General features: G+C 48.8%; 1 protein-coding gene across 3 annotated transcripts in view; it reads left to right on the forward strand.

Moving 5' to 3' along the window:
• Window positions 1-27,604, forward strand: part of LOC144115967 (valine--tRNA ligase, mitochondrial-like) — a 192,426-nt gene that overhangs the window by 94,206 nt on the left and 70,616 nt on the right. For all 3 annotated transcript variants that reach the window (XM_077650611.1, XM_077650613.1, XM_077650614.1), the window contains 3 exons: window positions 17,897-17,967; window positions 24,150-24,269; window positions 27,221-27,325. In XM_077650611.1, the coding sequence (XP_077506737.1) occupies window positions 17,897-17,967; window positions 24,150-24,269; window positions 27,221-27,325 (296 nt within the window). The remainder of the gene's footprint in view (window positions 1-17,896; window positions 17,968-24,149; window positions 24,270-27,220; window positions 27,326-27,604) is intronic.

Consider the following 27,604-nt stretch of genomic DNA (forward strand, 5'->3'; position numbering starts at 1 on the left):
GCGCTCCCAGGCCACTGCAATAAAATGCATAGTGTCCAAAAGACTAATCTGCATATTTGCGTCCTTACGGTCAATATTGCAAAGCAAGGAGGCGGCGCACCAACAAACCTTTGAAGTAATGCTTTACATTTCTGATAATGCCGGCATCCAGTGGCTGCAAATGACTAGTAGCGTTCGGGGGCAGGAATACCAATCTGATGCTCTGTAGCATCATGTGCTTTGGATGCGCCGCACACTGGTCCAGCAGCAAAACAATCTTACTGTTCTTGCATGACATCTTTGGTCCAAGTATGTGACGAACTCCACGAACAGAGTTGACGTCATCCACGCCTTCTTATTGGCTCTATATGTGCAGGGCAAACGACCGACTGCCTTGAAGCATCGGGGCTTTTCGTATTTTCCAATGATGGTCAGTTTCATTTTTTCTGACCCGTCGGCGTTGCAGCAAAACAAAACCGTCACACACTGCTTGCTTTTTTGTCCTCCCTGGCAGGCTTCGCCCTTGAAGCAGAGATTCTTTATGGGCTGAGTATTGTAAAACAACCCTGCCTCGTCAATGTTAAAAACATTGCGAGCGTCATATCCCGCAATGAAAGACTGCAGCATGGTTGCCATCCAGTCTTCAACGATGGAGGCGTCAACCTCTTTCCCTTCGCTGCAAACGGTTTTGTAGGAGAGGTCATGCTGTGCCTTAAATCGGTGAATCCAGCCACCAGAGGCCTGAAGATTTCCAATTCCAAGCATGAGTGCAATGTCCGCAGCCTTCTCACGCAGAACTTTTCCATCAACGTTAACGCCGGCGACGGCGACCTCTTTGAACCATGTTAGGAGAAATTATAACTTTACATGGTCAGCAGTCTTCACTTCTTTGGAGTTTACGCCATAGTGCTACACATTCTGCATAATTTGGTCGCGCTGACTGACGATCGTAGACAGCGTAGAAATTGGCAGGCCTAATTCCTTGGCTATGTCAATACGCCTTTTCTTGGGCTCTTCGTCCACCTTCTTTAAAATATCCAGTTTGTCCTTCAAGGACAGCGCCTTCCGCTTTCGTGACATCGTACTGATTGCAGTACCTTTTGGGCTGACGCGATCAATGCTCGTAAAATGACACACGCAAACAACGCGCTGCACTTCCGTAGTAGTCACGCACGAGGGAACAAAGAAGTGGGAGCTGCTGCTGGTGTGATGATCTGCGTGCTGGCTGTAGCGGAAATACCGGCAGAATGGGCGCACAGGGCTGCGAGAAATGTGGAGAGGACAAATCGTGCCCGACCAGTTAGGTCGGCTGGCTCGCAGGGCGAACGGACCAATAAGCAGCGACGCTAGCCTCGGGCAACAACAAAGTAAAAAGAAAAAGGCAAAGAGGCCGCCACCGAAAACTAGAGAGAGAGAAAGCTTCGCTTGCCTCGTCAGCCTCCCTGCTGCCGCGGAATCCCAAACCGGCACTGGCGCACGCTGCACCGGTGGCGGCTCGACGGTCGCGGTACCGAAGTTCGTATCACCCGGCGCGACGCGGAAAAGTGTTCAGAACATCCGAATTTTCGCCCATTGTACACAATGTATTTCGGCGGGGGAATTTTATGAATTTGTATCACACCGAAATTCGTATCAGCCGGGTTCGTATCACCGATATTCTACTGTAGTCTGTCTGGTTGGGCGGTGCAAATGCCGGTGGATTTGGGGCAGGGCGTCGCAGAGCTTCAGCATATGTCGGGCGGAAGTAATCTGTCTGGATTGGCTGTGGTTCGGCGCATAGTAACGGAGGCCTGATTTGCTGCACCTCTTTGCGGATAACACTCATAAGGGAGCTGGCCGCTGGCTGCGACGTACCACAAATCTTCTCTAGCTCCTTACGTACAACAGCGCGGATCATGTCGCGGAGAAAGTTGGTATTGCTGTTGAAAGCCGGGAGGGACTCTGTAACAGAAGCAGCAAGGACTGGCCGGTCGTACTCGGTGGAACGCTGCCGGAGGACCTGCTTCGTTGTGACTACCTCCGCTAGAAACTCGGCAACAGTGCTTGGGGGGCTGCGCACGAGGCCGGTGAAAAGCTGTTCTTTAACACCGTACATTAGATGGCGCAGCTTTTTGGCTTCCGACATGGCTGGGTCAGCCCGTCAGAAGAGCCGCGTCATGTCTTCGGCGTACATGGTAACCGTTTCGTTGGGAATTTGCATACAGGACTGCAGGGCTCGTTCAGCTCGCTCCCGACGATTGGTGCTGACATACGTGGTGAGCAGTTGACGTCGGAACTCAGGCCATGATGAAAGAGTGTCCTCACGGTTTTCGTACCACGTACGAGCACCGTCCTCCAAGCCGAAGAAAACGTTCCTCAGCTTGGCGGTGTCATCCCGTTGGTTAGATGTGGCGACACGTTCAAACTGGAGGAGCCAACCTTCCACATCCTCCAGTTGAGTCCCGTGAAAGGACTTTGGTAGCCGTGGGTTGTGGAGGGTGTAGTACGCGACACCTTGCACAACTGGTTGAGGGCCAGGCGCCAAGGTAGAGTTGAATGGCCTGAGCACAGGAGGCAGTCCGCCAGGCGGCGAGGTTGTCTTCAATAGCCCATGCTCAGGGGACAGTCTAAGATTTCAGCTGCTGACCCGGTGCACTGGCGTGTCGACAGAGAGCGGTCTGGGGTCCTCGGTGTTCGGAGGGGTGTGCGGCATATTCCAGGGCGATTTACCCAGCGCACTGCACCACAAAATGTCACAAATAGGTTGCAGAACCAAAAAGGGCTAGGCACAGGCCGCAAGCAGTCGAGCAGTGTCCCAGCTGCAAGAGTACGCGCGTCTCAGTTTTTTTTCCTCAAGGTGCCGCCCGGGGACACCTGGCGGCAATATAGAGTAGCATCCCATTCACCTTCCACACCCAAAGCTATATTACCACACAGCGACGTTCACCTTTAGCAGACCGTGGTTGCTGCTTCATCCAAGAAATGCCAAACAGTGATGCCATCTAGTGACAAAAGCTAAAAGCACAACTTCGGCAATGCGATTCATCGAAGGACGCACTGGAGAAAGCATGAACATTAATAAAACATGAGGAACACTCCTGAAAGAAAAGAACAGTGTGCATATAAAACAAATCAGTCATTTTTTACTGAGATGCCATGTGGTATACTACACTATTGCAGTGAAAGCTCATTAATTTGAATTTCATGGGGACGCTTAATGAGTTTGAATTAAGCCGAATTCGAAATAACGAAAGGCATAGAAAAACAGCCAGAGGTGAGACTGGGTTGCTAGAAAGCACTTGCAACTCACTTTATTTATTCATGAAAATAATCGGTGATCACTTTCTGCTTCTTTTCCTTGGAAGCGATATTCATCACTTTGCTTTCCAAAGTGCTACAGTAACGCAGAGCATATTCTTCGCCCTGCTCGAAACTGAAAAACATGCGCGTGACACCGATCACCCCCATCACTTGCGAAGCAGAGGGCCACACTGGCGCCTCTTCTTCTTCGTCCTTTTCGTCACCATCATCGACGACAGGTTCTTTGCCTGTTACCTGCGCGATGATGTTCTCGTCGCTCAAAGTGCCACAACCACTGCACTACTGTCTATGTCGATGTAGTCGCCAAAGCTGACATCTTCTAGCGCATCACGCAAACCTGCGGGGATGATCCCCTCCTGACTGGGCAAACAAGCTGCTTCCGTGCCTGGGCCCTCATCGGCCACACTGAAGCCACAGTGCCGGAAACAGTTAGAAACTGTTGTTGCCGTGACCTGATCCCAGGCACGCACCAACATATGCAAGGCTGCGACTAGTGTCACAGTGTAGTCCTTTGTGCCTGTGCTCAAAACCAAACGTTCCACCATGTGGCACCTGTAGGATGATTTCTTGTTCTTAATGACACCCTGGTCCACCGGTTGCAGGGCTGCAGTTGTGTTCGCGGCGGGAGAAAGACCAGCTTAATAGCCTTCAGTTCCGCATCAACCATGTGTGCGGAACAGTTGTCCACAATCAAAAGAACCGTTCTTCCTCTCAGTTCGAACTTGCGGTCGAGCTTGATCAGCCACTGCCTGGATATTTCCCGCGTCATCCACGCTTTGCGATTAGCGGTTTATTCCACCGGCAGTGTGCGGATGTTCTTGAAGCAGCGAGGCTTCAGGGCCTTTCCTACGACAAGCAGGGGCAGTTTCTCTGTCCCGGTCATGTTTGCTGCGACCAAGACCGTTACGCGCTTTTTGCTACGCTTCCCGCCTGCACAGCTGTCTCCTTTGTAAGTCATCGTCTTATTTGGTAGCAGCTTGTAGAATAGCGCGGTTTCGTCCGCATTGAAGATATCATGCGGCAAATAGGCTTCGAGGTACTCCTGCAAAGCACCCATTTGCCAGGTCGTGCATGTCTCACTGTTCACATCTTTGCTTTCGCCCGACAAAGTGCGGAACATGATGTTGTTGTTACGTACTGAGAATTACTTTATTCCACACGTGGTACACATAATGAACGTAGCCCTGCCGGAGATGGCGACCACACACTGTCACTTGGCACGAACACGCTGTCCACGTGACTGTCCCACACCAGGGCTTGCCAGGGATGTGGCGCCACCCATCGACACAGTGGGGAGCGTTCAAGTGTAGTTGCAGACACTCCCACTACGCAGCTGCACCCGTCTGCATCCGAAGACCGAACTTAATCATGGATACAACACTTTTCCCCCCTTAGAAGGATGCCTTGTACCAAGTAGGCTGCTGCCTGATCTGTGCTAGTCGTTTCGGTATGCTTGATTCGGATTCTAGTGGACGTGAAGACAGCATAGCTGGTGTGCTTTCTGCTGGATTACTGTCCATGCCCCACGTGAGCATTGCTGAGGCTTGTCTGTCCACCTTAACTTCGCCGGTACGCTTCCTGAGCTGGTTTAGATGGTGTCTCACATTTCTTCCTGCGCATTTCACAAGCCAAGATCTGTGGCCCATCCTCTTAACCAGAGTTCCTTCTGTCCAATCTGGCCCCTTGCTGAATTGTTTTACCTATACGGCTTCTCCTTGCATGAGTTGACGACTCCTAGGTAGGTCAGGTTGTGCAGCCTCCTGTCCTTCCGAAGCAATGATGAGGTCCAACTGGTTTGGCAACTCCCGCCCGAACATGGCTTTAGACGGTGTTAGCCCGGTTGACTGATGCACAGTGGTATGCTGCCGAAACAGAAAACGTGACAAGCAAACACTGAGCGAGCCGGACGGTCCTCCGGCCAGTTCCCTCTTCAGTTCTCCAACATAGCGTTCTGCTTGCCCATTTGTAGCAGGGTGGTAAGGGGCTGACGTTAGGCTTCGAATGCCATTTCTCTGGTAGAAGTCTTGCATCTCGAAAGACACAAATGCAGCCCCATTGTCCGACACAACCTTGCGTGGTATGCCAAATGTGGCAAACAAAGAGCGCAGCACACTAATGACTGCTGTTGATGTCGGGCTGTTCATCGGTCGTACCTCCACCCACTTGAAAGCATCGACAACAACCAAAAAGGTATGTCCCTTTACCGGACCTGCGAAGTCCACGTGCAATGTGTGCCATGGTGTCGTTGGCTGCGTCCAATTTCGAACTGGAGCCTGGGCACACGACTGGACAGTTGTTTCGATCTCGGCATCCGAACTAGGCCACCAAAGATAACTGCGTGCACAAGCCTTCATGGCTACAATTCGACGAAGGCATGCGTGCACCAATGAAATGGCCTGTTCTCGTGCTCCTGCCGGTATGACAATTCTTGAGCCCCAGCTGATGCATCCTCGATGGATAGCAAGTTCGGTGGCTCTTCTGCGGTATGGGGTGAAACTGTCTCGCTGCTGACACTGCGCGGTGCCATTCTGTACTGCTGAAAAGACCTTTGCTAGAATTGGATCCTCTTGCGTTAGTGTGGCCACAACCTCAGCTGTCAACGGTGGTCGTGGTAACGCCTCGAACATCTCCAGGTAACGTCTCCAGGTGGGTTAGGCTCTTCAACGCGGTCTGGCAGCGGCAGTCTGCTCAGCGCATCTGCGTTCTGATGACTACCGGCACGATACTGGAGGTCATAGTTGTATGCTGACAGTTTAAGGCACCACCTTTTCATTCGGGACGAAAGCATTTCCGGTACCGGCTTCCGTGGTCCGAGAATCCCCAGTAACGGCTGGTGGTCAGCCACGAACGTGACTTCTCTACCCACAATGTACTTGTTGAAGTGGGCAGCTGCAAAAACTACAGCGAGTCCTTCGCGGTCAAGTTGTGCTTAGTTACGTTCGGCAGCACCCAATGTCCGGGATGCAAACGCAATCAGTGCCTCTCTGCCTTGGCTGTCCAGCTGAGCAAGCACAACACCTACACCATAAGGTGAAGCATCACATGAAATCAAGAGGGGCTTGTTTTCGTCATAGTGTGAAAGGACAACCCTCGACAACAAGCACTGTTTGAGCTCATCAAACACATTTTGATGCCGTTGCTCCCACTTGCAAGTCTTATCCTTTTACAGAAGTTCATACAGGGTTGCTGCCACTGTAGCACGGCGCTCCAGAAAGCGATCATAGAAGGCCAGCATGCCTAAAAATGACTGCAGTGTCTGCTTAATTGTGGGCGCTGGTGCCTTCACGATAGCTTCCACTTCTTCCTCAGATGTGCAAATCCCAGCTGCATCAATCTTGTGACCCAGGAATTTAACCTCCACTACACCAAACTGACACTTGGATTTGCACAATTGAAGGTTTGCCAGAGCCTGCCGCTACAGAACTGACGCTAAGCAGTCCTTGTGCTCTTTTGCTGTTGCTCCACTCATGATGATATCGTCCACGTAAACACTCTCTCCCGGCAAGCCGCTCAAGGTGGTCTCCATAAACCGCTGGAAAATTGCTGGGGCAGCTGAAACACCAAATATAAGCCTGTTTGCCTTCTACAGCCCCTTTGTAGTGTTTACTGTGAGAATCTTTGCTGTCGCTGGAGTCACATGAAGTTGAGTGTAAGCTTGAGCCAAGTACAAGGTGCTGAAAACCCGGCCACCTTTCAAAGTGCTAAACACTTCCTCTGTTGTGGGCAGGAGGTATGAAGCCTTTTTCGCAGCCTCATTTACTGTACTGTGGTAGTCACCCTAGGCGCGCAAGCTTCTGTCTTTTTTCCACACCCATACTAGCGGTGTAGCCCAGTCTGAGTGTTGTACCGGCTCCCAAATACCGTCTTCTACGTACTTGCCAATCTGCGCCTCGGGTGATGCACGCATGGCAAAGGGTACAGGCCGTCCCTTTAAAAACTTGGGGCTTGCCCCCTCCTTCAGTTCTAGATTTACTGGTGCACCCTTGTGTCCTGTGGTGTCTTCACGAAAAATGTCTTCTTGCTTCTGTAGCAACTCGGTCAAACTGCCTTCCTCCGTTGTCTGGTGAATGCCGTGAAGCTCGATGCCCAGCCTGTCAAACCAATTGCGTCCCAACAAGCTGCATCCTGTGCCCTCGACAACGAGGAGTGGTAGCTTGCAAGCTGTGTTCTTGTAACGAACCATTACTGTCGCCGATCCGACATCCTGCAGTTGCTGACCTGACCAGGTGTACAGATGTATGTTGTCCTGCCTCAGAGAGGGTGGGTGTGCATGCCATGCGGTTTGAAATGTGTCTCTGCTAACCATTGTGCACGCTGTACTGGAGTCGACCTCAAAAGTCACAGGTTTGCCGTGCACTGTAAGCGTCAGAGTAAACTTCGGGGCACTGAATTCGTCTGCCACTGCACAGAGGTCATGCAACGTTGAAACCTCATGTTTGGTTTCGTTAGTCACTTCCGCAGTCCGTGAAGTTTCTAAGGAGATGCTACGCTGGTATGTCTTTTTCTCAGCCTTCTTCCTGGAAATACAAGCCTTGGCAATGTGCCCTTGTTTCCGGCAGTAATTGCAAATTGTTGTGCTGAACTTACACGTCTTGGGACTGTGCGAACCGTCGCAACGCCAGCAGCATTGCCCTTGGTGAGAATGCGTCTTGGAAATCGAAATGCTGTCGCCGGCATGCGTAGCCGCCTTGTTGACTTCCGTGTGATCAGCTTTTATCTGTCGTTGCTGCTGGACTAGAGAAATCATAGAGAAATAGAGAAATCATGAGCCTTTAAAAAGGTCAGGTCCTTCTCTGCAAATAGCCGCAATTGAAGATTGTGGTCGTGTAGACCACAGACGAAGCGATCGCGAAACATCACATCTAATGGCAGAAGCGTTGGATTGCAGCCCGTAGCTCCCTGCTGTGTTGGTGATGCTGTTCCCTCAGCTGGCGTTGCCGTAGCTGTTGTTGCCGTCGGCAGCGTGCCGAAATTGCAGCTCGTAGCCAACTTGCGTAGAGCGGCAGCATAGTCGTTTACCGACCCACCTGGGAGCTGGTCTCGCCTTTGGAACATCGCACGACTGTAGACTTCGGACGGACGAGGGTCGTAGTGTGCCTGAAGTGCGGCCACGATCTCGGCATAGCTCACTTGGTCGGGCGTCTTCGGTTGAAGCAGCGCACAAACCACGTTGTAAATTTGAGCACCGCACAGTGTAAGCAAGTGTGCTCGTTGCTTGACAGGTTGAGTCACATCGTTGGCCTCGAAGAAAAATTGTAGCCGGCCGAACCACGATGCCCAGTTGGAGCCAGTAAACTCCTCCAAACGTGCAGAAAAATCATGCTGGCGCTCAGCCATGACTCACTGGATGCTCCACGATGCCCTCTGGGCTTCCCTGCCATGGGTGATCTGCCTCGTCGCCAATGTTACATACTGAGAATTACTTTATTCCGCACGTAGTACACGTAATGAACGTAGCCCTGCCGGAGATGGCGACCACACGCTGTCCACGTGACTGTCCCACACCAGGGCTTGCCAGGGATGTGGCGCCACCCATTGACACAGTGGGGAGCGTTCACGTGTAGTTCCAGACACTTCCACTGCGCGGCTGCACCCGTCCGCATCCGAAGACCGAAACCCAAACTTAATGACGGACACAACAGTGGTGCCTGTCCCGGAAGCGATGATGCCAGCCTTCTGAAGTGTTGAAATCTTCGATGTGAAGGCGAAGCGCGTAGTCCGCTGCCTTCGCCATGACCATGGGGCCACTCAGTGGAAGGTCCTGGCTTCTCATCTCTTTGATCCAGCTGACCATCGTGTGTTCAAATTCCGGGTGCTTCGCAGGCCGAAGTCTCTTGCGACTGCTGGGGAAAACTTCATTTTCATACGCATCCTCAATCGCTCTCTCGTTTTTTTATATAAGTTGAGAGTGTGCTTTTAGGGATGCCATGCTTCTTAGCAATTTCCAATTTGCTTGCCTTCTCGGCATCCACTTCACGAAGGATTTCTACCTTCTCCTTGAGCGTTTTGGCGCTGTAGCCTTTGCCGCGAGAAGACATTGCGAACTCCAACAAAAATTAGGCACAGCGATCGAAGCAAACACCACTTGAAGACTTGGGGCACGAATCGCACAGCAGCAGAATGATTCCGGGGCTTCCAAGAAAATACTAGGCCTAACGATCAAGCCCACCTAGCGACACGGCACAAAGAGCACCAGAGCGGGAGACGCTCAAGACATGAAAGAACAGAACCTGTTTATACTGGCGACACCTCGCTGCCCTCGCTCCGCTCATCCGGGCACTGAGCTGATGGCAATGATGGTGGGTGCGCTGGATTGAATTGGATTGGAGCGTTTGTGCCACCTATCATTACACCAAGAAAGCTTGTAGTGCAGTATGAAATATCACCACGCGGCAGCGCGCAGTTCGAATTATCGATGGAGGAGCCGATGTTCATGCGAAATAACGAGTTGGTTTACCCATAGACGCCTATGCAGCGTGGCCAGACCGTAACAGTTAGTTCGAATTATCCAAAAGTTTGAATTAACTAGGTGCAAATTAACGAGCTTTCACTGTAATGGCAGGGTTTCACCGCAAGGTGGCACTTTATGTGATTTTCAGTGCCAAATTAAAATTATAAATCCTCATTTCTTCAATATTGCTGTGCTCAGTTCTCATAATATAAGGCATGATCTTTTCAATCATAAACTCGTTACACGTTTCAGTCAGTGGTCAGTTCCTTTAAGCAGCGTGAATGTACAGTCTTCTGTGAGGCATGCAAGTTATGGGACCTAACTCAGATCAGCTGTGATGCCAGATCCAATATACGTTTTGCTGGCCCAGCAACAGCTGCAAATGTAAATCTGTTTATTGTGAGCTGTCCAGCTTGTGCACACTGGTTATTGCAGACTCCTGCTGTGGCACATACCGTATTTACATGATTGTTAGTCGACCCCTCCCCACATCACATTTCTGAAAAAAAAAAAAAACTTGGATGCTGTTTACGTTGGCCTTTGACAATAGAATGCAATAGCACTATCCTGCAGCCTCCGCTTATCGCCAGCCGCTATTGGCTGCTGCGCGCGGGAGCGCCCGTGGGCACATTCCAGAACAAAAATGTATTAGACAGTGGACTACTCGTCCACACTTGCGCTATCGTCCTTACTAGCGCTGCCGTCGTGATCACTGCTGCGGTCCCACAGCTCGTCGTTTTAACGTCGTTGTGTAGCAAAATCCCGCACTTCGGAAACAGCCACATCACAACATCGCGTGGAGCAGCTGAAAATTTTTCCCCGTTGCAGCTGCCACACCTGTATCACCCGTTGCAAACGTTGAACTTGCGGCCCAGCGCGCAAAGCCCGGCACGCAGTTCATTTCTTCGGCCATCTTGAATGTAGCCATGAACGAGCGCCGGTCGCTTACCGGACCTGGAGCACGAATGATGAATGACAAAGCACATTAAAAACTTGCGAAATGCGGCCTGCAGTAGTCAAATGCGTCAGAGCCAAAGAGAAACTACACGTGAGCGGCTTCGGCTCTTCCGTCGGCTACTGACACTCCCCGGTGCCACTGCGGTTCCGGGTGGGGGTGCTGCCGCGATTGGAACAGTGGCCCTTCCATCAACTATCGACGTTCGCTTGAGCGCCGAGTGTAGGTTGAAAGTAAACAAAAACAACCTGGACGACGCCTATTAAGAGTAGAACGCGAATGCGTTATCGGCCACCGCCGCTTATCAGCAGACACAATCTGCAACCACGTGTGGGGAGTTGGCTGGTGCTGGTTCGCTGCTTATCGACAGCCACCATCGGCAGCCTCTGGCGGGGTGGGGAGGCCGGTTCTGCTTGTTGACATAGCAGCTTCTCAAGGCCAGCACCAAGAGCGATGCGACGGAGCTGCGCAGCAAAAATGCAACCAAGCTGTAGCATGCTTGATATCTTGTTTGTGTCGCCTTTATTTATGGTGCAATGATTTGGTTTCAATTTTAAGTTCGGATTTTCAAATTTTGAAAAATAGGTTAACTTACAATCGTGTAAATACGGTAAGCTGACATTCATAGCCAGCTGGCTTTTGTGTCGGTGTGTTGCAATGTGCAAGGAAAGAAGATGCAGGAGAGAGAGCAACAACAGGTAGAAAGACGAGAGCATAATTGGACAAGCTTTTTTGGGCAAGTGCTGTTGCAAAAGCGGTCATTTGTGGATGCTCTTGCATTTCACACATGGTTGTACACATGTCCTGCTATGTGACAAAAAAAAAAAAAAATGTGGTTGTCGCTGAAAAGGACAAAGTCCAGTGCAGCTGCATGGTTGAGGGGAGGCATTTTGTGGAATATCTGAAAATAATTCACAAAGCAAGGCAGCAAGGCGCACTTGTCCTGTGTCCTTCGTTCCGGTGTCGTTTTGTTAGTGTGTAGCGCGTTATTCCAACCAAAATTCACAAAGGGCTTAACAAGCATTTCTCTCTGAACTCCATCGCATTCATGCTGGTCACATTTTCTGATTTATTGTCATTGCTTATGTGCTTTTCTTGCATAACATGCTATTTTAGATACCTCGGTGAAACTAGTCTCGTCCTTGCAAGAACAATTCTGAATTGTTCTGGGTGGCAATGTGTGTGGTGCGCTACAATCTCCTATTATGAATAAAAATTAGTCGTGCGGACATTCGAAATTTTGTATAGTTTGCGAAAAGTATTCGCTATTTGATTCGCACCACATTTTTAGTATTTGAACTATTCAAGCCTCCTAAACATTAAGAATTTACGAAATTTCCTGTTCACTTGAACACATTGCAGCATTTTAAAACAACGGTGCCCTAGCTTGTCACATCAGTTAACTTGCTATTTCCTCTTTTAACTGACAGCCAGCATGTGGCAAAAGCGCGCATGGTAACCTTAAGCCTCGCATAAATCCAATGCTCTGACGGCAAACGAATGCGGCACCTCACGGCACCACGTCATTGTGGCGTATTTCTGTCAGCAGTTGGCTATGAATGCGCCAGATGAAAGTGAACAGGCGACAGTGATCCTCTCGTTTTCGATTACTGCGATAAAAAGACATGTTGTGAACAGTAGCGGGGTTTACAGATAATAGTGGAATGGGAAAAGCTGCAGTCCGGCTTTTATCCTTCAAAGTTTTCGTCTTTAAGAAAAAAAATGCTTATGACAGAAGCATAAGCCTCGAGGCTGACTTGTGCAACCACACCGCATACGGCGCGGCATGGTTTCATTTCCATGCCTTCTGCTTGCGGGGGCTTGCAGTCCGGCGAAACAGACCCGCGAGGACTAAGTGGGCCACATGTCATCATAAATGCTGTGTTTGGTGCTGCATTACATTGGCACTTTGCAATCAAGTGTCACGAGAAAGCGTGAAAGAGATGGACCTGCTCGCTTGCATTGTAGCTTGAGTCTAGTCCATTTCGCGAGCTGGCTTGTTTCATTTCGCCAGCAATTCCCTGCGCCTTGCCCCTCCAGTAAACGACCACTTACATCGCTCCTCCGGAAAGGAGGTATCTGGTCACCTACAATGCTTCATGACAGCATTCAGTAAGCTCCTTTGTCATGTGAGAATTAAACTGTCTCTGAAACACCTTCTGAGGGTAGTACAAAGACTCTCTCAGTCACTAGATTCTCTCGTCATGAACACCCAAGACAAACAATACACCTCTTTGTGCAGCAGAGAACCCACAATTGCTTGTGAAAGTTGGCAAGTCCTTTCTGGCGACTTTTTCACGCTGACACCCGCCTCCGTCGCACACTGCTGCGTAATTCTGTTAAGAGATGGCTGTTGGTTAGATTCTTTCAGGTGTTACATAGCTGCCATAACTGCGGCCAGTCAGCAGTATCACTCCTGCCCTTAAGCATACTTTTTCATGCTGACACCTGCCTCCATCGCACGCTGCTGCGTATTTCTGTTAAGACATGGCTATTGGTTAGCTTCTTTCAGGGTTACACAGCTACTATGGCCGCGGCCAGTCAGCAACGTCGCTCAAGCAGGTCAGAAAGCTCTGCCCCCGGGGAGTTCCCGTGATGGGGCCGGCAGACCTTTGAGCGTGCAAAAAGGGAAGAGAGGAAAAGGTACAAAGATGCTGAATGTCAAATTTTGACTACAGATAACTCAGCTTTTACAAAATACATTGAAAAAATTCTTGCTGGAGAACATCCCAGGAATACCGCACCTTTATTTAGAGTCCCTTCCAGAGCCCCTTTAAGAAGGGTGAGACCTTGTTTTATAAAAAAAATGATTTTTAGATTTTTTGACCTTGTGATAGAGCATTTCGGTAAGCTTCAGAAGATATATTACACTTGGGTATCTGCTACTCAAGAAATGCTTGTTTTTTTTATCCTTTTTCATTGTAGGAGTGGGAATATGGATTTTTGGAAAATTGGGAGTCTTCAGTGGATTTATTTGCATTTTTCTCTAAACAGTGTAAGGTTTATTACCTTTTTCTCAGGAACTATAAGGTGTACATGAACAAAATTTTCCGCAAATCTCAATGTATGCCTTTTACACATGACTGGAACTAGAATCAATAGCCTAGGTCAGTTTGTATTTTCATGACAAAAAAAAAATTCATGGGTGGCAGTTTTGTTGTACTGAGAAACAAGAAAACGTAGGAAATCTGTTTTTTGCTTAAAGAACGTGATGTTACTCCCACTTGTGTAGAACAGCCGTTTCTTCTCTCATACAAATTTTCAGGGCACTGCATTCAGTAGGCTTTAAGAAAAAGGTGAATTAATGGGAAAAAATTTAAAAATGACGGATGATTTAGCGTGGCTATGCCAAATGTGAGTTAAGTGCGCTAACACTTTGGTTTTCAATTTGGTTTCGGTTCGAGTCTCGAGATCAGCGAAATCGGTGAAGGGTGCCTTAGTGCTAGTGCACTGAAACTGGAGAGGACACTTAAGCTCCGCCTTAAGGGTAGGACGTCATACAGCATAGACCGCTTATAATGCATACCACGGGAGGCAGGAAAATCCACATTATAAACGGTACTGCACTGTAACCAAAATGTAGATTTTCCATGCATTCGCATTTTCAGAACGGCCAGTCTACCTTTTAGAGTGCACCTGACAGCGCATCAGACACACAACACTGCAATCACAGGCAACGAAGTTTATTTGATATTTTTGTCGAAGCGTTGTAATGAATGAAAGAACGACGTTATTTTAGTCTGGCGCTGCGACTGAACTGCGTTGCTAATGGCTTCATCCTCAGAAACAGTGAGGCACTTGAGTGCTTGCTCGCTGAGGTTTCTCTGAGAGTAGTGGAGGCACAGTTTGTTGCAACCGTCGAGCACATCTTTGCACGAAACTTCTGCTGCGCTCTCACTCACTTCGTCAAGCTCATTCTCGGGTAGAGGCTCATCGCGACCGCGCACCACTGCCACGTTTTCTTCATCTGTGGTGGCTACTTCACGCACAACACCGTCGGGGTCGTCGACGACGACGAGCTTATCTCGTGCTGGTCCTTGAAACGCTGAATACAACCGTTCAGTGGGTTTACACCATCATGCCACAAAGTGTTTGCAAGGCACAGGGCCTTGGCTTGCAATATCGAGCCACTCACAGAATGCTCTGGGCCTGGACCTCGCGAAACCGTGAAAACAAAGCGGCGACATCTTCTTACTTCGACGCACGAATCCGATTCCTTGCAAGCAAAGTGGAGTCTTCCTGCAGCTGTTGTCGCAACTTGTCGCTGTTCTTCCAAATGGCGGACACAGTAGCGTCAGCGACATCGTACTCTTTTGCTACCGCAGCCTTTTTCAAACCGCTCTCGACGTGCCTCACAATGCTCTGCTTGGTTTTGGGAGTTTGCCGTTTCCTGGCTTTCGGAGGCACAGACGCCATCGGAACTGAAGACAGCCGAGGCTGGTAGGCTTGCCTACATTGTCAACTTTTTGCTACACGTGACCCAACATATCACGCTCATGGTTGGGTGTGACAAGGTGCTGCCGCACATACGCATGGTACGAGCAGCGCTCGCAATGTTATGCCATGCGGCTTCGGCCACCGCTCCAGCATGCTCTTCTGGCCGTGCCATCATGTGCTTCCCAGCTTTGTCCAGTCAGTGTCAGTGTGCCCAATGGAGGCGCACAGGAGAGGGAGAGGAAGAACGCCGGCTTTGGGACTTTTTTTTTTCTGTCCTCTCCTGCCTTCAGCCTTGTGTTGAACCATGCTGATAACGCTCCCCTGCCCCGCCTGTTGCCCTCTTCTTGTGCAATCTGGGAAGCATGCTCCTCATGCCCCCCAGTACACATGGGCCTGCGCCGATGCGCGAGCTGCCAGGCTTTCAAGAAACCGCACTACACGCGGTCTTTGGTTACGCGCTGCCGCGTATTAAGCAGTACGCCAGAGCATTTAACCCTATGGGAAGCTAGGCAGTTGTCACAAAAAGCCGCATACAATGCGGTCCCGCATTGTAAGCGGTTACGTTGTTAATGGTCTGGGCTGTAGTGTTGAAGGGTTAACTCTTGCGCATGTGTTTTGAACCTGCTGCCAAAAATTCAAGTCGGCGCTCCTGGACAAGCTGTGCTGTCTAGTTTGCTTCTATAACACCATCTCTTTGTTTTCAGTTTTGTTTTTTCATTTTCTAAAGCAAGGAGGGGAGATGAAACTTTGACTGGACGTAGTATGCTGTTCCGCGATCGTGGCATCTGTTTTGCCATGTGCTCCTCAAAGGCGAAATGCTGCACTGAGTGCTTTTGTCGGTTCTTACGCTGCCATTTTTTCTTAGAGCAGCAATGGTGAGTTAGACAGCCATATGGAATATATTCAGATTTCAGTTCCTGTTGCAAGACTTTGTCTCGTCTCTTACGCCTGGGATATCAGTGCATGCTCGCGCATTTTTTTGTTTTACTGCTCACGTTGTATTTTATGTAGTGTGCTTGATTTGTAAATGATGAGAGTGATTTTATTTGGTGCTTTAAGGTCTTCACAGCATATTATCAAGATATTTTACCAAATGTGCCAGCAGATTTTTGATTATGGGGATGTCAAGGAAGGCTGGCCTCCTCTTCACCCATAGAACCCATTTGCTACCCACCGAAAAAAAATGAAGGAAAAGAGAAACCGCAAGCTCTGCTATAAAAAAAAAATGAGAACAGAACTCAGAAGAACAAGCATAATGTGCAGCACCTCCACTTCATGTCCTCTCGTGACAGCTTTCTCTAGTGGCATAGCAGTCATATTCTTTAACTTGTAGGACTACATAAAGTGTATTATGTACACAGCTGAAAATCGGAAGAATGTTAGCTAAGAACATGTGCAAGTTTTTGTACATTTGAATTATTTTTTGTTCAATTTCTGGCTGAGTGCAGTGGCTTATTTTTGTTTTGCTTGTACAGTTAAACCTGGATGCAACGAACCTTCATATAGCGAATTCCTCGATATTACGAAGTTTCTGAATTCCCCAACGATGCCCCCATTGAAGTGTGTGTAGAGACGACCATGTAACGAAGGTGTTGCGGCAGTTGACCTTGATATAACGAACTCTCTACACCAACTCTCTGTTGGCTAGGGCTGAGTTACTCGAAATTTGGCAGAACCACGCGAAAGTTTCATGTTGAAGCATGAACTGACATAAGAGGAACGCCTATCGCAACGAGCGGCTGTAGTTGATAACATGCCATGCCAGCGTTTTCTCTTTTGGAACGTCATACCACGTGGCAGTACAACAGTTCATGCTCAAAAGCAGCGAAAAATAGGGCACAGCAAAAAACAAACGACACGAAACAGTGCGCACCCATCGCCACTGCGCAGTTTTGCATGATTCAGGCGCTGATAGCTCTCGCACGTAGGTAGTGGGGACGTCGGAGAGCGCCGGCGACGCAAGGTGAAGTGCCCGTTTCTTGGGGCAATTGGGACAGGCACACCGAGAGAGAGAACATGCTAGAGAGGGGGTCTTAGTGGTAGCGCACTAAAAACAAAGATAAACAATACTGGACATACTTTTAATCCAGTTTTGAGCTCTAATGCAAGCTGCATCTATTTAGAAGAGTGCTAGCAAATTTCATAGTCTTGGCTTTTATTAAAAGTACTGTGTGCCAGTTTTTCATAACCATTTTCAAAGTCTCACTCCACCTTGACTCTTTCCTTACTGCGCCTATTTGAGCATCGTTATCCTCTAACAATGACTTCACGCAACGATTTTGGAACCTTTTGCGTTGCTTACGGGCATGCAGCGCATCTGGCTTGAAGTCAAAGAACCAAAGTTCTGTTTTTGATGTATTTTTTTTCCCCCGAGGCAGCATTTTATTCAACGCGCTGTGAAGACGCAGTACTTCTAACGACGACTTCGCTACTCGACTTAGGAGCCTTCCACATTGCTTGCCAGCACGCTGCATCGTCCGGATTATAATTAGTCAAATAAAATTTCGTTTCGAATTTTCTTTCACTATGAAGTGCCTGTGGAAGCTGTATAGCTTTCCTTTGTAGCTGTATGGCTGTGCTTGGGTGGATGCCGATGAGTTATTTGCTCCCTTATTACAAATTTACTCCACCTTGGGGGATTCCCCTAAACATTTGACCAAGAGTTGATCTAAAAGACTGCAGCATCAGTCAACAGCATTGTGGCTTTTGTGTGGTACGATGATCATTGGGTCATTGTTGCTTTTTTTTTTTTTCCCCCTTTTTCTCTCTTTCAGATGAGGATGTCCTGGATACATGGTTTTCTTCAGCCCTTATTCCCTTCTCTGTCTTTGGCTGGCCACGGAAGGTAGCGTTTTTCATGTCAGCGTACAGATCACATGAGCCTTATGTGTAGTGCTCAAGTGCTGAGCAAAGAAAGTGGCAGTGGATCTTTAGTGCAGGGCTTCAGGGACAGTAATTCAGAAGGTACAGTGATATTTATTTATTTACAGTATACTGCAGGCCCTGTGATGGGCCCCAGTGATAGGGGTAGAAGTAGTTTGGACAGAATACTAATATACATCATGCTTTGTCGTTGCAACTCTTCCTTTGCGTTGCATGACAGAAATACAATTGTTTGCTGGATTTATGCGCAGGTGCACAAGTGGCATTAACTTGCATAAGTATCAAACACCCATTAATTTTTTCTGTCATGTGTCAGAAGAGCTTGAGCGCTGGAGTGTGGTTCATACAGTCGGAGCCCAAAGGGCATACACACGTACTCAAACAGGCCGAAGGGTGTAGTGATGGCCGTCTTCGAGATGTCGGCAGACTCAACGGGGACTTGATGGTACGCCTTGACAAGGTCCACTTTACTAAAGATCTTGGAGCGGTCCAGATGTCCAGTGAAGTCTTGGATGTGTGGAAGGGGATAGCTGTCGTGGACCATGTGAGCATTGAGAGCCCGGTAGTCGCTGCATGGATGCCAGTCACCCAGTTCTTTCTTGGGCGCCAGATGGAGTGGTGAGGCTCAAATGCTGGTCAAAGGGCAAATAATACCTTGTTCGAGCATGTGGTCGAATTCCCGTTTAGCAATCGCCAGACGCTCACCGCAGAGGTGGCGCGGACGAGCTGCGACGGGTGGACCACGCATGACAATGTGGGGGGTTATACTGTGCTTGGGTGGCTGATGGAGATTGCAAGGCCTCGTGACCTCTGGAAGGTCTGCGAGGACTTGGGCGTACGGGCAGGATGGGATCATCGTGCGGATGCCAGTGGAAGTGACAGCCGATATAATGCCCGAGATGGAAAGGCACGTCTTGCTGTCGATCAGACAGTGGCGATGCATGCTGGCGTCTAGATCAAAATGCATCAGGAAGTGGGATCCGAGGATGGTTTGATGGACATTGGTGACGATGAAGACCCATAGAAACATGCGCGCCGCAGGCCAAGGTCCAGAGTGAGGGACCGGAGACCATACATGGCAATGGAGGTTGAGTTGGCTGCACGGAGAGTAGGTCCAGGTGACTTGGAAGTATGCTCAGCCTTGGAGGATGGCAGTACGCTGACTTCGGCACCGGTGTCGACGAGGAGGTGCAGGCCAGAAATGCAGTCCATGAGTACGAAAAGGCGGCCAGGGTGAAGGGTGAGGTCACATGCCATCGTCAGTGATCTCGCAGCGCGTTTCCCGACCATTTGCATGGTGGAGTGCTGTGGCGGGCGCGGTGCTGGAAAGTTAGGTGATACCAGCAAATACGCTGGCTGCGAAAACTGGATGAGTGCGGACTGCTCGGCGAAGACGAACGGCGGCAAGGACTCCAGGAGAAGCTGTGCTGGTCATGAGAGGATGTCTGAAGGGCATCGAGAGAAGCGGTGAACTGGTCGATTCGAGCCTCTAACTGTGAAAAGACGGAGGACTGTGGTGGAGAAGAGAGGGCGGCGATGGAAGGAGAAGTCGCGTCATGGACTCGATCAGTTAGCTGGGCGAGGCGGTCAAAGGTCAAGTCCCCCGCAGCAGCCAAGGTGAGGTGGGTGGACTGCAGCAAGCGCTGCAGGAAGAGCTCCCTCAACAGTGCGCCATTCGAGTCTGCGCTGCTTTCGCTCAGGAGCTGCTGCTTGGCAGTGAGCAGCTGGGAGGTGCGCTGGTCTCCAAGCTCTTCACAGGTGAGCAGCTGCTGGAGGCGTGTGCTCTCGGACGCCGTGGTGTGGTCCAGAATGCACTGCTTAAGTAGCTGGTACGGGGCATCGCCCAAGGATCTAGTGATGACATCCTCCACCTCTTGAGCCACCTCAGGAGGCAGGTTGGAAAGCAAGTGAAGAAATCGAGATGCCTCCGAGGTGACGTGGTGCAGATAGATAGAAGGTGGCTTCCAGCTCGGCGAACCAGATCTGCGGATGCTTGGGCTAGAATGTCGGCAGTGGAGCTGGATAGCTGCTACGTCCCGAGGGCGCAAGGTAGCGTCAGGCAGAAGGTCGCATGAGGGCAGGAGGTTGCTGGGGTCGGTCATCTTTTAGGCTGGAGTCACCACTGTAGGGAATTTGTGAGGTCGCAGCGGAGCACCGGAGCAAAAGGACCAGCGTAGCAGGCTTTTAGCACCGAACAGCCCGTGCCGTGCGTGTGCACCTCTTTATCTTTATTTTCTTCTTTCGCTGGCTGGGGACGCCGATCTTAGTGCCTCCGTTTTGCATCGTCACTGTGCGCTACAATAGAATATTTTTTATGGCAAAATCGTGTGCATTGGAATCAAGTAAATAATATGTTTACTCGTGTAATGAACCCCTTTGCATAATAAACCCACCTCTTACTTTTGTTGTAGATAATTTACTTTTTTTTCCTTTTTAAGCTTTAGCTTTCCTTAGCCCGTTTCTCAGCGCATTCCTCAGTTCCTCACAGTCCGTAGCGCAGACGTTGGCAGCACTCCAAGATGCTGTGTGCTGATAGCTAGCATCTTGGTGTGTTTATCTTCTGGCGAGAGCTCCTCTGGGGGTGATGCTCTCACCGAACTTGGCAGAGCACCTAGACGCTGTTAGCCCTTGGCACAAGTACCGACGGCGGTGGCTTGCTTGGAGGGGAGCGTAGCAGTTTAAAACAGAACGCTATAAAACATCCTTTACGCTGAAAACCTGTGGAGGAAGCAGGGCCTTTAGACCACCAAGTGCTTTTGCGAGCTCAAGATCGTGAGCAAAAATACCAAACCCCTCTCACACCACAGCCAACACTTAAACATTAGCATTACACACTCGTAATCATCTTGCGAGTTTTTTAACCTCGCATAAAAAATGCGCGTCTGACCTTCAGGGCTGGTGTTCAGCATGTTGGCTTTATTTTGGCACGATTGGCTGGCGCCGTCGACTATCACAAAATCATCGAATCGCGCCACGATGCACCAAACACCTTTCAAAGCGAACGATGCTAAACTCCGGCGACACAAACGCGGCTGACGGCGTGGCTTTATTGATTGATTGATGGGCGGGTGGCAGACGTGCATGCAGTATGGAATTTCAGCTCTTGCAAAATAATCTGTTGAAACTTTTTTTTTTCCATGTAATGCACCCTCCTCTCAAATAGATATCAACCTGGCTGGAATAAAACGTGGGTCCATTATGTGTGTAAATACGGTATAGTAATGTAAAAGCTTGTTATTCTATTTCCAAAGTTTGAGTGCTCTGGATGGTTTGTATATTCCAAAAAGAACAGTCGAAATTGAGACTACGAAGCCCCTCTCACCAACAATAACCATGATACCGTATAAACGCGTGTAAGGGCCACACTTTTTTTTCCAGGTTTGAGGGCCAATTTTTGCGGTGCGGCCCATACACGCAATTTACAAAAAAAAACTTTTTTAAAGTAAAAACACACCAATCAGGATATCAGCAGCATGTATTCTACGTTCAATCGCCAATCGCCCTCCGGTGCACGCTCATCCCACAAGAAGTCGCGCAGCCCGTCCATTGTCAACGTGTAGCCGTTGTTCCGCACTTCCATCACTTCGCAGAGCAGCTCTTCTTCCAGTTCAGGAAACTTGCACGGCTTGCCTCGGAAAGCGTGCTTTTTGCAGCTTGTGTTCCTCAATGCATCCTTTTGGTGGCGCCATCGTAGGACGCACTTCTCGGCCACGTCGAATTTCCTGCCCGCCGCACGCTTGCCATGTTCGATAGCAAACTCCCAGCCGTGCAGCTATTAAGATGCTTGCCTTATCATGCTGAAACTACAACGCTCCGCTGCAGCGCACGAAAGCCACAACTAACACCAGTGCCTTCAACAGCAACAAAATGCTAGAGCTGGTGATACTGATGCCCTGATGCCGATATGGATAGCGAGAGCTGGCGGAACTCGCGGCGGAGGAAAAAGTTGACGATGATGCTTATGAGCCGCGGCCTCTGGTACCATCCTTGGACGGCACCTAGAAGCTCCTGTGCACATGCGTCGCCTCCGCGATGAAGTGCGCTGTTGCTCGCAACCTGAGCTGATCGCGGAGGCCACAGCGCGTACATTTCGAAGGCTATTCCCGCACAGGAGCACGGACTGTTGGGCTAGTTGGTGCATTGCAAATACGTACAAGCGCACAAAAAACACAGACACACGAAGAAAGGCTTTGTGTCTCAGTCTCTTTCTTCGTGTGTCTATTTTTTGTGCGCTTTACGTGTTTGCTATTCCCGCGTAGGTCATGTGGAAAGTTTGGGTGCGGCCCTTACACAGATATTATTTTTTTCTAATATTTCCTTCTGGAAAACATGGTGCGGCCCATACACGGGTGCGGCCCTTACACGCGTTTATACTGTATTAAAATACTCATGTGACATCAGAAGGGCACATCCACCGCTGCATCGATTGCAGTGTTGGCTACGAGGTCAGCGGACATGACTCCTGCCCCTTCGTCGCTGTGACAAAAGCAGTGTTCGTCTCATATACAGTCGAGCCCACATATAACGGCCGCACTTAAGACGAACTTTCGCTTATAATGAACGAGACCTGCGTGACCGTTAAAATATACATTGTTTCAATGGTACAAAATCACACGTATAACGAACGTCATTAAGCCCTGCTAATCGGTTACAGCGAACGGACGGCATAAACCCGAGATGCGAGATAACCTGCCTCCGACCCCTTTGTGCGCCCGGCGCGCGTCATGCTTTCCCGAGACTCAGGCCAACTGCCCGCCCCATTTCGCGCCGCTCTCGAGCAAGCTACCCTTCCCCGCCGACGTGCCTTCCAAATCGCCCTTCGCCCCTCCTCGCAACCCCGCCTCCCTTCTCACTCGCTTGCAAATCCGCGCGTAGCCTCCGCGATCAACTGCGCCGCTGCCAGTGCCGATTGCGGAGGCCATGCTTCGTGAAGCAGGCCTTCCGTGGGAGCCAAGAGGTGGCTGCACTGACACTCACGGACGCCCCGCTCCTCATTGGTCTCTCCGCTGGCGCTGTGCATCTGTACCTTTAGCTTGATTGGCTTGATTGCCGCTTGTGTACGTTGGCTGCACGTCTACACATCACGCGCTTTTGTCACTCTTGTTGCGGTGCGGACGTTTCGTTGGCTTCGTTAAAATCTCGGGCCGTGGTTGTAATTCGGGATGGCGGATGGGAACACCAGACCCATTTCCATTGTATTCAGCGGTAGAGATGATGAAAGCGGCCAGGGCGGAGGTGACAACCACTGGCGAGCGAACTGCTTCCACAAGGCCGGCTTCGTCGACAGTGTCTGATGTTGAGCCTGATGCTTCGGAAGATGACCAGCGCGGCGGCGATTTGTGGCAGCGCGTCGCCGACTCCGACATGGGGGGTCATGACATTGGTTGGAATGATTTTACTTCCGTCGATGATGACGCCGACACCGCGGAACTGTGCACGGACGAGGGCATCGTTTCTGAAGTGCGGGACGAGAGTGACGCGGAGGAATCAGATGAGGATGAAACTTTGGAGCCAGCACCCATAAGCGCGCCTGTAGCATTGTGCAACATCGAGAGCCTCAGACAACTTGTCTATGCCGAGGGCCTCGGTGATAGCACACTTCTGCTTAAAATAAACTGGAAACCTCCCTCATCGGATCTGCACTGCAGAAGCAGATGTCCATTATGGACTTTTTCGCAAAGAAAAAATTTTCTGTTTTGACAAGCAACTGTCTTTAAAGCTGTGGTCCACTTACTACGAACTTCGGGATATAACGAACGGATGCCGAGTGACGCTCATGTTCGTTATAAGCGGACTTGACTATATGAGTGGATGATGAACAACAGGTTACTGTGCAAAAATTAAAACAGCGTAGGTTTTTGTGACATCATCATGTCATAACATGTCTGTCCTGACTTATTCAGAACATTACCAAAATTGTGAGCTACTGATGTCAATTGAGCGATGGGGGAAAGCGAATTTCTTGTCTTGTTACTTAAATGCGTTTATTCTAGCTTTTGGGTCTATTGTTCTTTCCACCAGTTTTCATGTCGCAGCGGTGAGAAGTAATGCTTTTAACTGGACGTACCTGCCAAGAGTTCTGAGTGAAAACATCTGAAAGTGCTAGCACTGTGTGAGCTCGTGGATGCTTTTGCCCACTTGCAGCGCCTGCACGATTTTTACCCTCTGTCCTTGATGGAAACTGGGCAAGACATCTTGTTTTTCTGGGTGGCACGCATGGTCATGCTTGGCAAGGAACTAACTGGACAGCTGCCTTTCACCAAGGTGGGTCTTATCTCTACACTGCTGCATATTGCCAAGTGCTAGCCATGGCTCAGGTCCTATAATGGGGAGGTACCAAGAAGGCACCAGAATAAAAGTTGGACAGCAAGTGTCTGCAGTGCTCTATAGTCAACTGCTGTGCTGTTTGCATCATTCTGATCCGTATGTATTTTCTTGGGCCATGCACCTGCATGCTGAACGAATTGCACTAAATGTAGTTGCTAGGGCCAGCTTACACCGTGCAAGGAAGCTTGGAGAGAGTGCTCATTTTACTGTTCGTTATTAAGGAGACATGCAGCATTGAAATCTAGAAAAAGAATGGCCAAAAAATTGATTTTTTGAAAATTGTTGTATCTGCCTGTATGCCTCATATTTTTATGCTGTCTCAATTGCTGAAGTTGACCAGGAAGTGCTCAAAAAAATTTTTCCCTGAACCACGCGGCTCTGCATTGCTAGGAAATGCTCTAACAATTGTCGTTGCCATTTTTCTCTGTTGTGATTTTCTGCCTAACACTCATTTGACAGGGCAGATTTCTTCTTGACTGTTTTATCTATTCTTACCCTGTTTGTTTTGTTGCACTCCTAGGCCCATAGTGCAGGTCAAGACATTATGCATTTTTCAAATGTGTGAATAAATTTCTTCTAAGAAATTTTCTTCTGACTTTAGAAATGTCACACTGCATTGCAAAAATTCAAAACCAGAATTTGTGCTTTGTGAAAAACATTTTTTAGAATGTCTTGACCTGTAGTACCTACATCAGTAAGAAAGCAATTGTTGGACCAGCCTTCTGTCATTTTATAAACTCTGCAGCCTTTTCACAAGATTCAGAGGAAAAATATATATTAGAAAACTGTTTTCTGCAGATATAACAGTGAAATTTTGTGACAGTAATCGTAAAATTATTTGTAATGTGCTAAAAAAGTTTCATGTCAACATGTCAAGACAAAAAAATTTTTGCTGAAAGCCACATCCCCCGTTAAGTGTCTTTGACTTGGCTACAATTCATGTGGTTCAGCAAGTGTAGCAGAGTCCATGTGCCTTCCATGTTTCCAGATTTGTTCATGTGCCCAAGGCACATGAATAAAACCTTTTTTATTTCTTAGTATCTGTAGCCCTTATGAGAGCAGACATTTTTACATGTGGGTACACTCCAGTGCTCACTAAGAAATGAGTATATATATGGGCTAAGCACTACAGCTGCCACATCTTCATTGGTCACTTCTGGTGAGTGTGCAGTAGGTATCACTAAGGCCACGAATTTTCTGCAGCGGGAAATTTCAAACTCTGCAAAGTGAGATCAAAGAATTTGCAATATTGCGCTGGGAGCCTTGCACACGTTAACGCATGGGGCCTTTTGCGCAGAAGCTGCTGCGCACTTCACTTCAATGGCCCAAGGGTGTTGAGAAGTTGGCTTTTTCTCGCAGCTCACAAATCTAGGGGGTCAGCTTGCTGTGGGTGTCTGAAGAGTAGCAAAAAAAAAAGCTCGCTTTTTTCGTAGTTTACTTCCAAATATAAGGCAAGGTGCTTTCTGTGGCAGGTGATTAAAGTTTTAAAACATGCATTATATTTGTACAAATACGGTAATATTGCTTTCAACAGGTGCCAGCATTATGACTCATCCTATCGAAGTGTGCGGGCGTGTTGCTGCCAGAGCCGCAGCACTTCACGCGCTAGCTTGCTTCGGTGGATGGGGGAGCAAGTGCGAAGGCACCAACAAAACTTTGTTCGTTAGCAGATGCTGCGTTTCAAGTGAATTCAGGCAATTAAATTAATCACATTTCCATAATTTCATTATTCCTGCTGACGTCTACTAGCATAGTATCGTCAAAAAAAGCAGCATGTAGCTGCTAATACACAGTTTCGCGAAAAATGCTAAATTCTGCGACTTTTCGCAAAATTGTGGGAAACTGGGGGCCTTAGGTATGATGCATGGCACGCAGCATGATGGGGCTATTAATGTTAGTGCGAGAGCACTAATCCGGAGGTTCAGAGCCTAGCAAAACCGTATCTTGGATGTGCACCTCAGGAGCATTGAAAAAAAAGAGATAGAGAAAGAAATCACATCAATATCTGCGACTGTGAGGCGCACCCGCTGCAGGACAAAACAGATCAGCTTCCAACGCCGCTGTGAGAGAGCACTAGGCTATCGCCATAGCCGAACACATCTCATGTTAAACTGCACCGCACTCTCGTGCTGTGCATTGCAGAGTGTTGTCTTCATCAACTTCCATCTTCTCCGTCCGGCGGCACTGACTGCCCGTTCACCACCGTCTTCTACGTAGCACATATTCGTGCTGTCACACTTATTCGAATGCAGTAAACATTCTCTCAATTTTTTTTTTGCAGTACTGCTGACTAAACATTTGCCTCTCATGGGAGCACAGCATGGCAACAGTGCAAAAAGTACTACTGCTGTCATTGCAGTGCCTGTGGGTGCATGCCCCCGTTTTTTAAGCCAACATAGTTTTTGGGCACCATGACAAGGACGTGTAGTGTGCTAGAGCCCTCTCATGTGGACGAACACCGTAACACTTATTCTAGTGAACTGTAAGTGACTTTATTAATGCTCTGCATCTGGGACATGTCAAGGCAAGATGTTTTCTGCCATTGTCTTTCTTTCGTTCTCATTTTGGGTTTTTTAAAATTTATTTTTGGGTGTTCCTTTGATGTTCTAGTATTTGTACATAATCCCTCGTTTTCACGATAAAACATTCAGTTTCAAGTCAGCACACACGTCAGCTTGCCCAGCTTTCTGTCCTGACACTTGGCATCACTGAGTAGTTGCTGTGTCTCACCTTTGTCCAGCTCATTGAACTATGTGCGGAACAGCACCAGAGCGTTCCCACGAGAGAGGCAGGCACTGCATTCTCTCCCTGCAGATATGGTTTTGCATTTCTTGCTTGCTTATTGTCATTTGAAGTGATGCAAGTTTATATGCGCTTCATTCTTACAGGTGCTGCTACACGGCATGATCCGTGACTCGGAAGGACGCAAGATGTCCAAATCTTTGGGCAATGTCCTTGATCCTCTGGACATTATAGATGGAAAGTCCCTGCAGGTCAGATCTCGTCCCCTGGATTTCATTGTTGACAAGCTTTTTGTATTAAAAGGAAAACATTAAAACAGTTTTCCTGCCCCTGACACTAAGTACAGAAGGATTAGACCAATGAAAATAAAAATTAATGGAGCAGTGCCAAGAAAATTTTAAGATAAAAAGGAAAAAAAAATTACTGTGGCTTAGCTCGGCTAAGCCCGGTTATGCAAGCAAAAGCTTTGTTATGCGTCGTTTGCTGCATTGCTAAGCCAGGTTAGACTCAACCTCTTCATCCGTCGTCAA

Source organism: Amblyomma americanum, chromosome 1, assembly GCF_052857255.1.
Source record: "Amblyomma americanum isolate KBUSLIRL-KWMA chromosome 1, ASM5285725v1, whole genome shotgun sequence".
NCBI lineage: Eukaryota > Metazoa > Arthropoda > Arachnida > Ixodida > Ixodidae > Amblyomma > Amblyomma americanum.